This window comes from Pan troglodytes, chromosome 3 (assembly GCF_028858775.2).
Source record: "Pan troglodytes isolate AG18354 chromosome 3, NHGRI_mPanTro3-v2.0_pri, whole genome shotgun sequence".
Lineage (NCBI taxonomy): Eukaryota > Metazoa > Chordata > Mammalia > Primates > Hominidae > Pan > Pan troglodytes.
In genome coordinates this window covers 2,925,299-2,942,242 of record NC_072401.2, presented here as the reverse complement: position 1 = coordinate 2,942,242, position 16,944 = coordinate 2,925,299, and the positions used below count along the sequence as shown (strand labels likewise).

Sequence of the window (16,944 nt, the reverse complement as noted above, 5' to 3'; positions counted from 1 at the left end):
TATCCAAAATCAATAATGTCACCTACGACATTAACAGTCTAGGCTGGGTGTGGTGGCTCACGCCTGTAATGCCAGCACTTTGAGAGGCCAAGGCAGGTAGATGACTAGAGGCCAGGAGTTCGAGATCAGCCTGGCCAACGTGACGAAACCCCGTCTCTACTAAAAGTACAAAAATTAGCCAGGAGTGGTGGTGCACACCTGGCACCACTACAGTCTCAGCTACCTGTGAGGCTGAGGCACAAGAATCACATGAACTCAGGTGGCAGAGGTTGCAGTGAGCAGAAATCATGGCACTAAACTTCAGCTTGGGCCACAGAGCGAGACTCTGTCTCAAAAATTAAAATTAAAAAAAAAAAAAAAAAAGCCAGGTGCGGTGGCTCACGCCTGTAATCCCCGCACTTTGGGAAGCCAAGGAGGGCAGATCACAAGGTCAGGAGTTCGAGATCAGCCTGGCCAATATGGTGAAATCCCATCTTTACTAAAAATACAAAAAATTAGCCAGGTGCAGTGGTGCATGCCTGTAGTCCCAGCTACTTGGGAGGGTGAGGCAGAAAAATCGCTTGAACTCAGGAGGCAGAGGTTGCAGTGAGCCGAGATGGCGTCACTGCACCCCAGCCTGGGAGACAGAGTGAGACTCCATCTCAAAGAAAACAAAAAAGTAAAACTATAAAATTTTTAGAAGAAAACATAGAAGGAAAAAAATCGTCATAACCTGGAGCTAAAATGGAGATCTTAGAAATGACACCAAAACCATGATCCACACAGAAAAAAATTGATAAATTGAACTTCATTCACATTAATATTTTTTCCTCTGCAAAAAACCGGTTTACAGCCTGGGTGCAGTGGCTCACACCTGTATCCCAGCACTTTGGGAGGCTGAGGTGGGCCCATCACTTAAGGTCAGGAGTTCAAGACCAGCATGGCCAACATGGTGAAACACCATCTCTACTAAATATACAAAAATTAGCCAGGCATGATGGCACATGCCTGTAATTCCAGCTACTCAGGAGGCTGAGGCACAAGAATCACTTAAACTGGGAGGCGGAGGTTGCAGTGAGTCGAGATCACACCACTACACTCCAGCCTGGGCAACAGAATGAGACTCTGTCTGACCAAAAACAAACAAACAAAAAAAACAAAAAAGTAAACTAAAAAGTTTTTAGAACATAGAAGGAAAAAAATCTTCATAACCTTGAGCTAAAACAGAGATCTTAGAAATGACACCAAAACCATGATCCACAAAAGAAAAAACTGGTAAACAGAACTTCATTCACATTTTTTTTTCTCTGCAAAAAACCAGTTAACAGGTTGGGTCCGGTGGCTCACACCTATAATCCCAGCACTTTGGGAGGCTGAGGCCGGTAGATCACTTGAGGTCAGAAGTTCAAGACCAGCATGGCCAATATGGTGAAACCCCATTTCTATTAAAAATACAAAAATTAGCCAGGCGCGGTGGCACATCCCTATAACTCCAGCTACTCAGGAGGCTGAGGCATGAGAATCGCTTGAATCTGGGAGGCGGAGGCTGCAGTGAGCCGAGATCATGCCACCACACTCCAGCCTGGGTGACGGAATGAGACACTGTCTCAATAAAAAGATAAGCTACAGAGTTGAAGAAAATGTTGGCAAATTATATATGACAAAGGATTTGAATTCAGAATCATGGAGAACTTTCAAAAAATAGGCAAAGTAGGCCGGGCATGGTGGCTCACCCCTGAAATCCCAGTACTTTGGGAGGCCGAGGCGGGCGGATAATCTGAGGTCAGGAGTTCAAGACCAGTCTGGCCAACATGGTGAAGCCCCATCTCTACTAAAAATACCAAATTAGTCAGGCGTGGTGGCAGGCGCCTGTAATCCCAGCTACTCGGGAGGCTGAGGCAGGAGAATCACTTGAACCCAGGAGGCAGAGGTAGCAGTGAGCCGAGATCGTGCCACTGCACTCCAGCCTGGGGACAAGAGCAAGACTTTGTCTCAAAAAAAAAAAAAATAGGCAAAGTCTTGATAAAACACTGCTCCCAAGAGGATACAGGAATGGCAAATAAACACAGGAAACATGTTTAATATTATTAGGCACCAGGGAGATACAAATTAAAACTATGATACCACTACAGACCTATTTATTAAAATATTAAGAGGCCAGGCTCAGTGGCTCATGCCTGCAACCCCAGCACTTTGGGAGGCCAAGGTGGGCAGATCACTTAAGTTCAAGAGTTCGAGACCAGCCTGGCCAACATGGTGAAATCCCATCTCTACTGAAACTACAAAATTAGCCAGGTGGTGATGCACATCTGTAATCCTAGCTACTGGGGAGGCTGAGGCAGGAGAATTGCTTGAACCAAGGAGGCAGACGTTGCAGGGAGCCAAGATCGCACCACTGCACTCCAGCCTGGGCAAAAGGGTGAGACTCCACTTCCAAAAAAAAAAAAAAAAAAAAAAATACATACATACATACATACACACACACACACTAAGGTCAGGAATTATAAACTGTCTGTCTGTCTGTCTAGTTTAAGGCTGGGTGCGGTGGCTCACGCCTGTAATCCCAACACTGGGAAGCCAAGGTGGGAGGATCGCTGGAGCCCTGGAGATAGACATCAGCCTGGGCAACATAGTGAGACCCCATTTCCACAAAAAGAATTATTATTATTATTGTTATTATTATTTTTTGAGACAAGAATCTCGCTCTTGTTGCCCAGGCTGGAGTGCAGTAGTGTGATCTTGGCTCATAGCAACCTTCACCTCCCAGGTTCAAGCAAGTCTCTTGCCTCAACTCAACCTCCCGAGTAACTGGAATTACAGGTGTGTGCCACCGCAACCAGCTACTTTTTGTATTTTTAGTAGAGACGGGGTTTCACCACCTTGGCCAGGCTGGTCTCAAACTCCTGACCTCCAGTGATCCACCTGCCTCGGCCTCCCAACGTGCTGGAATTACAGGCGTGAGCCACCACGCCCAGCCCACAAAAAGCGTTTTTTAAAAAACAGTTTAGGCCAGGGCTTATACCTGTAATCCTAGCACTTCGGGAGGCCAGACCGGTAGACTGCCTGAGCTCAGGAGTTTGAGACCAGCTTGGGCAACATGGCAAAACCCCATCTCTACTAAAAAAATATTAATAATAATAGTGTAAACAAAAACCACTGAAAATCTCAAGTGCTAGCAAGGATGCAGAGCAACCAGAACTCTCAGACATTGCTGTGAGTAGGCAAAATGGTATTATCCACTCTGGATAACAGTTCAGCGGTTTCACATAATGTTACCATATGACCAGCTCCTACTCCTTGGTATTTACCTAGAAAATTGAAATTTACTTTCACACAAAAATCCTGTATAGACATGTTTATGGCAACTCTATTTATAATCACCAAAACCTCAAAACAACCCCAATGTCCACCAACGGAAAAATGGACAAACTGTGGTACATTTATACAACAGAATACTACACAGCAGTAAAAAAGAACAAGCTACTGATACATGCAACAACTTGGATGAATCTCAAAGTCATTATGCTGAGTGAAATAAACCTTCCTGAAAAGACTACACACTGTATGAGTCCATTTACAGGACTTATCCAAAAGATAAAATCATACCAAGCAACACAGTAATGGCTGCCAAGACTTTAGGAGTTGGGGAGAGTGTAACTATAACATGAGGGAGTTTTTGTGAACAATTAAACTGTTCTGTATCCTGATTGTGGTAGTAGATATATGAATCTACAGTTGTTAAAATTCAAATGCAAAATGCACATTTTAAACATTCAATTTTGGCTGGGACAGTAGCCTACACCTGTAATCCCAAAACTTTGGGAGGCCAAGGTAGGAGGACTGCTTGAGCCCAGGAGTTTGAGATCAGCTTGGGAAACACAGTGGGACCCCATCTTTACAAAAAAAAAAAAATTTTTTTTTTTTGAGATGGAGTCTTGCTCTGTCCCCCAGGCTGGAGTGCAGTGGCACAATCTCGGCTCACTGCAACCTCTGCTTCCTGGGTTCAAGCAATTCTCCTGCCTCAGCCTCCCGAGTAGCTATGATTACAGGCGCCTGCTACCACACCCGGCTAATTTTTGTATTTTTAGTAGAGACACGATTTCACCATGTTGGTCAGGCTGGTCTCAAACTCCTGACCTCGTAATCCGCCCGCCTCAGCCTCCCAAAGTGCTGGGATAACAGGCGTGAGCCACCGCACCTGGCCTTAATTTTTTTTTTTTAATTAGCCAGGCATGGTGGTGCACACCTGTAGTCCCAGCTACCTGGGAGGCTGAGGTAGGAGCACTGCTTGAGCAGGACAGGCTGAGGCTACAATGAGCCATTGTCATAACACTGCATTCCAGCCAAGGCAACAGAGTCAGAGGCTGTTTCAAAAAAATTTTTTAATTAGTATCAATTTTGCTACATGTTAATTTCTAAAAATTAGCATATAACAGTACCATTTAGGAAAACTATCTGGCAGTATCTACTAAAGTCAAATCGAAGTACACCCAGCAATTCTACCCCCAGCCATATGACCGAGTGCTCATGTCCACCAAAACACATGTACAGAAAGGAATAGACACATCAGTTGACTCATAGCAGCCATAAAACAATCCAAATGTCCATTAGAATGGTGAGATGAATTGTGAAATATTAACACAACAGTAAGTTTACATGCCATGAAAAAAAAAAGATCCACTGCTAGGACAACAACACAGATGCATCTCAAATATAATGTTGAGCCAAAGAGCCCTAGCACAAAAATTCTTGTTCTATGAAATTCAAAGAGAGGGCCTGGCGTGGTGGCTCACGTCTGAAATCCCAGCACTTTGGGAGGCTGAGGCTGGCAGATCACCTGAGGTCAGGAGTTCAAGGCCAGCCTGGCCAACATGGTGAAACCCCATCTCTACTAAAAATACGAAAATTAGCTGGGCATGGCGGCGCATGCCTGTAATCCCAGCTACTCGGGAGGCTGAGGCAGGAGAATCACTTGAACCCAGGAGGCGGAGGTTGCAGTGAGCCGAGATCACGCCACTGCACTCCAGCCTGGGTGACAGAGGGAGACTCCGTCTCAAAAAAGAAAGAAAGAAAGAAAGAAAGAAAGAAAGAAATTCAAAGGCAAAATCCTTTTAAAGGATACAGATGAGATCAGTAGTAGAAACGACCATGAAGGGGACGAGGGAACATCTGGAAAATTGTTCTATCTATAGTCTTTTTTGTTTTTTTTTAAGATAAGGTCTCCCTGTCACCCAGGTTGAAGTGCTGTTGTGGTACAACCACAGCTCACTGTAACCCTCAGACTCCTGAGCTCAAGCAATTCTCTAGCCTGAGCCTCCTACGTAACTGGGATTACAGGTATACACCACCACACCAGGCTAATTCTTTTTTTCTTTCAGAGACAGAGTCTTGCTCTGTCACCCAGTCTGGAGTGCAGTGGCCCGATCTGGGCTCACTGCAACCTCTGCCTCCTGGGTTCAAGCAATTCTCCTGCCTCAGCCTCCCGAGTAGCTAGGATTACAGGCGCCCACCACCACACCCAGCTAATTTTTTTGTATTTTTAGTAGAGAATGGGGTTTTACCATGTTGGCCAGGCTTGGCTCAAACTCCTGACCTCGTGATCCTTCCACCTCGGCCTCTCAAAGTGCTGGGATTACAGGTGTGAGCCACAGCGCCTGGCCAGGCTAATTAGAATTAAGTTTTTTGTTGAGACAGAGTCTCACTACATAGCTCAAGCTGGTCCTGAACTCCTGGCCTCAAGTGATTCTCCCACCTCGGCCTTCCAAAGTGCTGGGATCATGGCTATGGGCCACTGTGCCAACCTATATTCTTTATCTTGATATATTTATTACATAGGTGTACACATAGAAAAAATACTGAATCACAGACATGCTCTCTGCAGGTACACCATTTCTAAAGCGTGTATGGTAACCATTTAAACTTTTAAAAGTTAAAATTGTTAATTTTAGTTAAGACACAGGAAGTTCTACATTTTTCTTCAACCTATTTCCTCAGGTCACTAGGCAAATATGAACTAGAGTTAATGATAACCTAATTTCACCATGGTCGCAATTTCTACAATACAGGGAAGGCTTCTAAGTGCACCCTGATGTACCCCAAAGATCCATAATAATCATACCAGCATTGTTTATACAACGATCATACCATCAAAGCAGAGGATACGCTGTATGGTGGCTAATTTTTTGGGTTTTTATTGGTTTTTTTTTTTTTGAGACAATGTCTCATTCTTTTGTGCAGGCTGAAGTGCAATGGTGTGATCTCTGCTCACTGCAACCTCAGCCCTGCACCCCCCACCCCGGGTTCAGGCGATTCTCATGTCTCAGCCTCCTGAGTAGCTGAGATTACAGGCGCTCGTCACCATGCCTGGCTAATTTTTGCATTTTTTAGTAGAGATGGGGTTTCTCCATGTTGGCCAGGCTGGTCTCAAACTCCTGACATCAAGTGATCTGCCCACCTCAGCCTCCCAAAGTGCTAAGATTACAGGCGTGAGCCACTATGCCCGGTCCCTATGGTGGCTAATTTTTATTTTAATTTTTTGTAGAGCAGTGGCGGGGAGGGTCTCTCCACGTCACCCAGGCTGATCTCAAACTCCTGGACTCAAGTGATCCTCCCACCCTGGCCTCCCTAAATGCTGGGATTATAGGTATGAGCCACCAAGCCTGTGGTGCCCCATCATTAAGAAACCCAAGGTAGTGGCCAAATGCAGTGGCTCACACCGTAATCCTAGCACTTTGAGAGGCCGAGGCGGGTACATCACGACGTCAGGAGATTGAGACCATCCTGGCTAACATGATGAAACCCTGTCTCTACTAAAAATACAAAAAATAAGCTGGGCATAGTGGCACACACCAGTAGCCCCAGCGACCTGGGAGGCTGAGGCAGGAGAATCACTTGAACCCGGGAGGCGGAGGTTGCAGTGAGCCAAGATTGCGCCAGGGCACTCCAGCCTGGGTGACAGAGCGAGACTCCATTTAAAAAAAAAAAGAAGAAAAGAAAACTGAGGTAGCGCAAGGTTGATACCTTGCCCATGGAACAGAGCCTAACAAATTTGTGGTTCCCCAAGCTTTGTGTATAAGAATTCTGTTTTGAGTCAAAGACCCTATAAGCTAAGTTATGTTTTCCTACTTCTCCCATGGTCCTCCTCCTTTGTTGAAGCTACCCACATGCAGAAACACCCTCTTTGGCTCAGCAGCCACCTCGATGAAGGTGGTCCTGGGTATAACACATAGTGCTGTGTCCCGCACACAGGACAGTGGGACTGTGACCACTCCTGAAAATCAAGACAGTCCTTCCACTCGGCCTTCTCTCTTATCCACCTTCTGGCCTGGTGACTACGGAGTGTAGAGGCTGCTTGCCGGGACTCAGAAAGCCTCCCTGGGAACCATAGGGCCAGAAACCACTCACTGTTTCTGGTTGATACTGTTTTGGGTGCCATTTTGCACCATACAAGGTACTCCAAAAAGCTCACCATCTGTGGGGAAACAATTCAGAGGCTTCAGAATTACATTAAGACTTTCTGTGATCTGTGTCAAGAATATTTTACCCCAGTTACCATAAAGAGTTTCTTTAATGAACAATTATTAAAATACTTACAAAGAAACTTAAAAACTAAAGACAGCTTTAAAAGTTTAAAATATCGGCCAGGTGCAGTGGCTCACGCCTGTAATTCCAGCACTTTTGGAGGCCGAGGCAGGTAGATAGATCACTTGAGGTCAGGAGTTCGAGACCAGCTTGGCCAACAAGGTGAAACCCCGTCTCTACTAAAAATACAAAAAATGGCTGGGCGTGGTTGCTCACGCCTGTAATCCCAGCACTTTGGGAGGCCAAGGCATGTGGATCACAAGGTCAGGAGTTCTAGACCAACATGGTGAAACCCCGTCTCTACTAAAAATACAAAAATTACCCAAGTGTGGTGGCACATGCCTGTAATCCCAGCTACTCAGGAGGCTGAGGCAAAAGAATCACTTGAACCCAGGAGGCGGAAGGTGCAGTGAGCTAAGATCACCCCACTGTACTCCAGCTGGGGTGACGCAGTGAGACTCTGTCTTGAAAAAAAAAAAAAAATTGCCAGGTGTGGTGGTGCACTCCTGTAGTCTCAGCTACTCGGGAGGCTGAGGCAGGAGAATCACTTGAACTCAGGAGGAATCACTTGAACTCCGGAGGCAGAAGTTGCAGTGAGCCGAGATGGCGCCACTGCACTCCAGCCTGGGCGACCGAGCAAGACTCTGTCTCAAAAATAAAATAAAATACCATAAAAGATGATGGCATATTTTAAAAGCTTAAAATACAGTAAAAGCAACTGTCAAGGTGCAGCACACAACTCAATAGTACACAAGTGAGAGGCTGCGGTGGGTCACACCCATAATCCCAGCACTTTGGGAGGCCAAGGTGGGTGGATTACAACGTCAAGAAAGAGAAACCATCCTAGCCAACATGGTGAAACCCTGTCTCTACTAAAAATACAAAAATTAGCTGGGCGTGGTGGCACGCGCCCGTAGTCCCAGCTACTCAGGAGGCTGAGGCAGGAGAATCACTTGAACCCAGGAGGTGGAGGTTGCAGTGAGTCAAGATCACGCCACTGCTCTCCAGCCTGGTGACAGAGCGAGACTCTGTCTCAAAAAAAAAAAAAAAAAGTACACAATGAACTAATTCTGTGGACTATAACCCAGATTTTATTAATGAGATTACATGGAACAGAAAAGATCAGAAAAGTATTAAAATATTTTGTTTGTTTTTTGTTATTTTTTGAGACAGAGTTTCGCTTTTGTTGCCCAGGCTGGAGTGCAATGGCACAATCTCAGCTCATGACAATCTCCACCTCCCAGGTTCAAGCGATTCTCCTGCCTCAGCCTCCAGAGTAGCTGGCATGACAATCTCCACCTCCCAGGTTCAAGCGATTCTCCTGCCTCAGCCTCCTGAGTAGCTAGGATTACAGGCATGCGCCACCACACCCAGTTAATTTTGTATTTTTAGTAGAGACAGGGTTTCTCCATGTTTCTCAGGCTGGTCTCAAACTCCTGACCTCAGCTGATCCTCCTGCCTCGGCTTCCCAAAGTGCTAGGATTATAGGTGTCAGCCACTGCGCCTGCCCTTTTTTTTTTTTTTTGAGACGGATTTTGAGACAGTCTTGCGCTGTCGCCCAGGCTAGAGTGTAGTGATGTGATCTGGGCTCACTGCAACCTCCGTCTCCCAGGTTCAAGTGATTCTCCAGCCTCAGCGTCCGGAGTAGCTGGGATTACAGGCATCCACCACTATTCCCGGCTATTCTTTGTATTTTTAGTAGAGATGGGGTTTCATCACATTGGCCAGGCTGGTCTGAAACTCCTAACCTCAGTGATCCACCTGCCTCAGCCTCCCAAAGTGCTGGGATTACAGGTGTGAGCCACCGCACCCGGCCTGTTTTTTCGTTTTTGTTCGTTTGTTTGTTTTTTTGAGACGGAGTCTCACTCTGTCACCCAGGCTGGAGTGCAGTGGCGCCATCTCGGCTCACTGCAAGCTCAGCCTCCTGGGTTCATGCCATTCTCCTGCCTCAGCCCCCGGAGTAGCTGGGACTACAGGGCGCCCGCCACCACGCCTGGCTAATTTTTTGGGGTTTGTTTGTTTGTTTGTTTTGAGACGGAGTCTCGCTCTGTCGCCCAGGCTGGAGTGCAGTGGCGCGATCTCGGCTCACTGCAAGCTCCGCCTCCCAGGTTCACACTATTCTCCTGCCTCAGCCTCCGGAGTAGCTGGGACTACAGGTGCCCGCCACCACGCCCGGCTAATTTTTTGTATTTTTACTAGAGACGGGTTTCACTGTGTTAGCCAGGATGGTCTCGATCTCCTGACCTCGTGATCCGCCTGCCTCGGCCTCCCACAGTGCTGGGATTACAGGCGTGAGCCACTGCGCCCGGCCATTTTTTGTATTTTTAGCAGAGATGAGGTCTCACCGTGTCAACAAGGATGGGATTTTTTTTTTTTTTTTTGAGACAGAGTTTCACTCTTGTTGCCCAGGCAGTAGTGCAATGATTAGATCTCAGCTCACTGCAACCTACATCTCCCAGGTTCAAGCAATTCTCCTGCCTCAGTCTCCCGAGTAGCTGGGATTACAAGTGCACACCACCACGCCTGGCTAATTTTTGTATTTTCAGTAGAGACAGGGTTTCACCATCTCTGGGGTTTCATCATCTGTCAACCAGGCTGGTTTCGAACTCCTGACCTCAGGTGATCCACCCACCTCGGCCTCCCGAAGTGCTGGAATTACAGGCATGAGCCACGGTGCCCGGCCCTAAAATGTTTTGTGAAATTTTTGTGTTTATGTGTATGTTTCCTAGATCTTAACGGATTTTATTTCTTGGAGTGGGTCATAAGAGTGGGTCATGGTCAAAAACCTTGAATAGGCCAGGTGCAGTGGCTCAGGCCTGTAATCCCAGCACTTTGGGAGGCAGAGATGGGAGGATCACTTGAGGTCAAGAGTTCAAGACAAGCCTGGGTAACATAGTGAGACCCTGTCTCTATATTAAAAGAAAAAATTAGCCAGGCATGGTGGCACATACCTAGAGTCCTAGCTACATGGAAGGACTGCTTAGCCCAGAAATTGGAGGTTACAGTGAGCTATGACCAGGCAACTGTACTCTAGCCTATGCAACCGAGAGAGATCGTGTCTCTTTTAAAACAACAAAACCCTGATGCATACTAGTTTAACAGAATATCACAGTCCTGTCAAAAATAATACACAGGTGGGCACAGTGGCAAGGAGGGTCTGTGCCCTTAGTAATTAGTAAAACTAAGATGAGAGGGATCCCTTGAGCCCACAAGCTCAAGGCCAGCCTAGGCAACATAGCAAGACCCTATCTTAATAATAATAGGCATACAGTTATCTGATTTTGAATAACGCGACAAAAATAATAAAGGTAGGGGTGGGCACGGTGGCTCACGCCTGTAATTCCAGGACTTTGAGAGGCCAAAGCAGGTGGATCAGGAGGTCAGGACTTCAAGACCAGCCTGCCCAACATAGTGAATCCCTGTCTCTACTAAAAATACAAAAAAAATTAGCCAGGCATGGTGGCAGGTACCTGTAGTCCCAGCTACTTGGGAGGGTTAGGCAGGAGAATCGCTTGAACCCGGGAGACAGAGGTTACAGTGTGCCAAGATCGCACCACTGCACTCCAGCCTGGGCGACAGAGTGAGACTCTGTCTCAAAAAAAAATAAATAAAAATAATAAAGTTATATTTTACCTAAGTATTGCAAAGCAAATGTAAATTATTAAAACTTGAAATGGTATGAAAGGCTAAAACTAAGAATTTTATTGTGCCACCAACTGGTTTTTATTGAATCAATAGAAATGAATATATTTCACATCCAGCTACACCAAAAGTTATCAATATTTTGTGTAAGGATATGCACAGGCAAACCCCCCCCCGGCCCTCCCCTACCCGACAGCAGCAAACACTGCCCTTAAAAACCCCAAAGATCCAAACGCTCAAGACTCATCCTTGATCCCAAGAACTGCGGCCTGTTTTGATCTCCAGGATACTGGATGAGGGCAATCTCGGGAGACTGAAGTCCAGGACTACGGCCCAAGACCCTAATGTAACAATATAATAATAATAAAAACGGCCGGGCGCGGTGGCTCACACCTGTAATCCCAGCACTTTGGGACGCCAAGGTGGGCGGATCACCTGAGGTCAGGAGTTCGAGACCAGCCTGGCCAACATGGTGAAACCCTGTCTCTACAAAAATTAGCCGGGCATGGTGGCGCATGCCTGTAGTCCCAGCTACTCGAGAGGCTGAGGCAGGAGAATCGCTTGAACCCGGGAGGCGGAGGTTACAGTGAGCCAAGATCGCGCCATTATTGCACTCCAGGCTGGGCGACAGAGCGAGACTCCGTTCTCAAAAGAAAAAAAAAAAAAAAAAACAATTTGTGTCATGATTTAGCACAAAAATACTCCCACCGCTTCTTTCGTTTTTTAATTGCAATATCTTTAAAACTACATAATTTAAGAGTTTAAATAACATCATAAGAACGCAACTTTTCAAAAAAATCTATTCTCTTTCAGCAGACAATGGGATAACTGGAAATGACTGCGCCAATTGCATACCCACTTATAAATAGTGTACCCTCTGAAATGTTGTGACCAACGGTTGAATAAAAGTGGCAGGAATCCATAATTGGTAGGTGCAATGTGTGCTAGCTGTCTTCATAAACAAAACTGAAAAAAATCACCTTTCAAATTCCTTAAGTTCGAACCCTAAATACATACCTGAGTAACCAAACCACTAAATACCCCTGAAAACTTAACAAAGCGGGGGAGGAGGGGCCAGGGCTGCCAGCTCCAGGTGGCTGTCAGGTAGATTTCAAATAACCACATAGGAGGACCAAAGGAAAACTTCCGGGAGGCCCTTCTCAATCATCACGCGCACGGAATAACGAAGGTGGACAGAGAAACATTTCAAAGCCCTGGGAGCGAAAGGGCAGCTTTGCTCACCCCTGGAATCGCAGTCGCTCTGGAACCGCCGCAGCGGGCGAGACGCCACGACAGAAGCCCGGGCCTCGCGGGTATCACCCGCCGGGTCCAGAGGAAGGCGAGGCGCCGCGCGCGGAGCTGCACCCCGGAGACGTCCCCGCCCGTTGAGGGGCTGCTCCAGCCTGCGGACCAGCCCGTCGCCGTGAGCGGCGGCCCCGGTGTAGCCCTCCCGCCGCCTCTGCTCAGGTTCTCCTCTCAAGAGGCTGACAGAGGCCGCGTCACGCCGAGCACGGCCCACCTGCCGCCCTGCCCCGGGACCTCGGCAAGCGCAGCGCCGCAGGACCCGTTATCCGCCCGCCCGCAGCATCACGCTCCCAGGCCCGGGGCCGACAGCGGGAGGCCGAGCTCCGCCAAGGCGCGAGGGGACGGCAACCGCGTACCACCATCGACCCCTGCCCCCTGCCGCCGCTTACCTCGAAGTAGCCTCCGGGGGCGGCGCCGCCCGCGCTCGCGCCCGCGCCGAGAGGCCCGTTGGCCGCCGCCGCGCCGCCCACCAGGCCTGCCGCGCTGCCCGGGGCCGCCAGGCCCGCGGCCTGGGAGCCGCGCAGCGCCGCCGCCGGGCCGGCCTTGCCGCTGCTCGCGCCGCCGTTACCCCCGCCCGAGCCGCCGCCGCCGCCCCGCTTGTTCTTCCGGCGCTTGGCCCCGCGCTTGGCGTCGGCTGGGCTCATGGCGGGCGGGGAGAGGGGCGCAGAGCGGGCGCGGGGGCCGCGGGCGGCGGCGGAGGGCGGGGAAGGCGGGGAGGCTGAGGCGGCGGCGGCGACGGGCGCTCCGGCCAGCCGGGGGGCGCTGCGCGGGGTCGCGTCCGGGTCGGGGAGGGCTGGGGCGGGCGGGAGCTGCGGGGCAGGCCGCTGGGCGGGAGGAACCGCGAGTCCACAGTCCCGGCGCCGCGGCTGACCAGAGTTAGAGTCCAATATGGCGGACACAAGGGGAAAGGGATCCCAGTTTACGTCGGGGGAGGGGGAAGGAGCAGCGGGGAGGGGGAGGGGTGTGGGCCCCCACCCCCACCCCGCCTTACTCCGCCCCCCGGCTCTGCTTTTCCCTTTGCTTGCCCACCCCCTCCTGCCGTTAACGTGCCTCGGCGCGCAGGACACGCCGGGAACTGAAGTCCGTGCTGCCCGTGCAGCAGCTGGGGGTACCCGGGGGTGGACCACGATTCCCGTCAGGCCTTGCGAGGCCGAGGGCCCGGGCGCTGGGAGGAGCTGGGGCCAGGGAGCTGGATGCGGCGGTGATGTCACCGCCGCGCTCGTCGCCGCAGGTCCCGCCCGCGCCGCGCGGCCTTCTGGGCGTTGTGGTCGGGCGTAGGGCTAGGCCGGCAGGAGGCCGCGCCGCCGCCCGCGAGGCGAACTACGCGGCTGGCGGCAGGGAGTTCCGCCTCTCCGACCGGTGTCCGCTGCCCGCCCGCCCCGCCCGCGCCCCTGTCCGCCGCCCAGGTGCCGCAGACCGGCGCGGCTCCCGGGATGCACCAGGGGCGGCGCGGCGCGGCCCTGGCCTCGCCAGGAACGCCCGGTGACCTTGGGCTAGTCTAGTTCTGGTCCAGATGACTCAGTGAGGACCACAGAATCCCTGCCTCGTGGGCTGGGCGGGGGTTCGGGCAGCGCTGGAAAGCCGGGCGCGGTGCGGTGGGGTCCGCCTGGGTGCGGAGGCAGCGGCGGAGCCGGCGAATCTTGGACCGGGCCTGGGGCTGGGACACGCCGGTCGGTTCCCCGAGAACCCCTCGCCTAAAGGGTGCTCTTCCCGAGCCCGCCCTCTCCCTGCTATCCCGTTAAGCCCTCTGCAGTGGTCCCGGTGCCTTGCTAATCCACGGGGCCCTAGGACGATCCGGCCGTGTCCCACACCCTCGCACTCACGCACCTCAGGGACGACTAGCCGGGTCAGACCCTCGCAGACGTCCAGATCAGAAATAAGGGCTTGCGTCTGGACCCTCCTCCCTCCGCGGCCTTGCAGACATCTGCGAGCCCCAGGCAGAGCTCTGCCCTGAGACCCGGGCCACGGGGGGACCCTGCCGGCGGCTCCGCCCCCTGGAGGGCCCCGCTTACCACAGACACAGAGGCACAAAGGACATGATTTCCCCTTTTTGGTTCCACGGGTGGTGTCAGGCCGAGAGGCGGCGGGCTTGGCATTGGGATGTACGGCCTGCCAGGCTCCCCTTGCAGCGTTAACCGAGCCCTACTGTTCGTCCTGGGTCCCCGCAACCCGCCCCAGCTGCAGCCACAGCCTCCTGATCCTCTGACCCATTCTTCACGACACAAGCAGAAATCTCATGTGATCAGAAGAAAGCTACCCTTAAAGCCATTCAGATACCATCTTAGACGAAAAAAGGCCCCCCGCCCCATCAGGGTCTTGGATGATCCTGCCACTGAACATGGATTTTGAGAGAGCGGGTAGGAATGCGTTTCTGGCCTCTTTTTCAGTGTCATAGGCTGTCCCTGCCCCTTGCCTCAACCCCTGTCCTTTCCTTTGTCATAGCACATTGCACAGGATTGGGATTCATGATGTCACCAGTATCCCCAAAGACAAAAGGTTTTATTGGGCAGGAGAGAACCTGAGAATGCCTGCCTCACACACCTCTGACACCCAAGCTACTGCAAAGCAAGAGGCTGAGCACCCAGCACTCTACTATTTGCTGAATCAATGAATGACAATAATGACCATTAGGCCTGGGTGCCTTGGCTCATGCCTGTAATCCCAGCAGTTTGGGAGGCCGAGGTGGGCGGATCACCTGAGGCCGGGAGTTCAAGACAGCCTGGCCAGCAAAGCGAAACCCCGTCTCTACTACAAATACAAAAATTAGCTGGGCATGGTGGCACACACTTGTAATCCCAGCTACTCGGGAGGCTGAGGCAGGAGAATCGCTTGAACCCGGGAGGCAAGGGTTGCAGTAAGCCGAAATAGTGCCATTGCACTCCAGCTTGGGCAACGAGCAAAACTCCGTCAAAAAAAAAAAAAAGAGGCCGGGCGCAGTGTGGCTCTCGCCTGTAATCCCAGCACTTTGGGAGGCCGAGGTGGGGCGGGTCATGAGGTCAGGAGATTGAGACCATCCTGGCTAACACGGTGAAACCCCGTCTCTACTGAAAATACAAAAAATTAGCCGGGCCTGGTGGCGGATGCCTGTAGTCCCAGCTACTCAGGAGGCTGAGGCAGGAGAATGGCGTGAACCTGGGAGGCGGAGCTTTCGGTGAGCCCAGATCAAGCCACTGCACTCCAGCCTGGGCCACAGAGCGAGACTCCGTCTCAAAAACTCAAAACAAAACGAAAGAAAGAAAAGAATAAAAATAATGACAGGCCGGGCCTGGTGGCTCATGCCTGTAATCCTAGCACTTTGGGAGGCCGAGGCGGGCGAATCACCTGAGGTCAGGAGTTTGGGACCAGCCTGGCCAACATGGAGAAACCCCATCTCTACTAAAAATACAAAAATTAGCCGGGCGTGGTGGCAAGCACCTATAATCCCAGCTACTTGGGAGGCTGAGGCGGGAGAATTGCTTGAACCTGGAAGGTGGTGGTTGCAGTGAGCCAAGATCGAGTGAGACTCTGCCTCAAAAAAACAAAACAAAACAAAACAAAACAAAACAGATGAACTGATAAAATGCTATATACACAAGGGAGCACAATTTTTTGGAATACTATTTAGCCATTAAAACCCCCAAATTTCTGTCATTTGCTGCAACATAGATGAGCTTGCAGGACATTATGTGATGTGAAAAAGCCAGGCACAGAAAGATAAGTACCACTTTATTTTTTTATTTTTATTTTATTTATTTATTTTTGAGACAGAGTCTTGCTCTGTCACTTAGGCTGCAGTGAAGTGGCGCGACGTGGCTCACTGCAACCTCCACCTCCCGGGTTCACGCCATTCTCCTGCCTCAGCTTCTCGAGTAGCTGGGACTATAGGCAGCCGCCACCATGCCCGGCTAATTTTTTTTGTATTTTTATTAGAGACGGGGCTTTCACTATGTTGGTCAGGCTGGTCTCGAACTCCTGACCTCTTGATCCACCCGCCTTGGCCTCCCAAAGTGCTGGGATTACAGGCGTGAGCCACTGGGCCTGGCCAGATAAGTACCACTTTATCACTCGTGTGCAAGCTAAAAAAGTTTATCTTGGCCGGGTGCGGTGGCTCACACCTGTAATCCCAGCACTTTGGGAGGGTGAGGCAGGTGGATCACTTGAGGTCAGGAGTTCAAGACAAGCCTGGCCAACGTGGTGAAACCCCGTCTCTACTAAAGCTACAAAAATTAGCCAGGCGTGGTGGCGGGCATTTATAATCCCAGCTACTCAGGAGGCTGAAACAGGAGAATCGCTTGAGCCCGGGAGGCGGAGGTTGCAGTGAGCTGAGATCATCCCGCTGCACTCCAATCTGGATGACAAGAGCAAAACTCTGTCTCAAAAAAGCAAGCAAGCAAAAAAAAGAAAAAGTTGATCTCATAGAAGTAAGAGAGTAGAACAGTGATTTCTTTTTTATTTATT

At 50.4% G+C, this 16,944-nt stretch overlaps 1 protein-coding gene across 8 annotated transcripts in view; it reads right to left on the bottom strand.

Annotated features, from left to right (window-relative positions):
- Positions 1-14,677, bottom strand: part of FAM193A (family with sequence similarity 193 member A) — a 196,792-nt gene extending 182,115 nt beyond the window's left edge. For 2 of the 8 annotated variants that reach the window (XM_016951172.4, XM_063808593.1), the window contains exon 1: positions 14,335-14,484. Coding sequence is in view for 4 of the 8 variants with exons in the window: in XM_016951170.4 (XP_016806659.2) it covers positions 12,897-13,151 (255 nt within the window). In the remaining 4 variants the exon portion in view is untranslated. Of the gene's footprint in view, positions 1-12,444; positions 12,833-12,896; positions 13,422-14,334; positions 14,485-14,519 lie in introns of those variants that run through there. The other 6 variants (XM_054683717.2, XM_054683716.2, XM_016951170.4 and 3 more) reach the window with 6 other exon arrangements.
- Between the last annotated feature and the right edge of the window lie 2,267 nt (positions 14,678-16,944).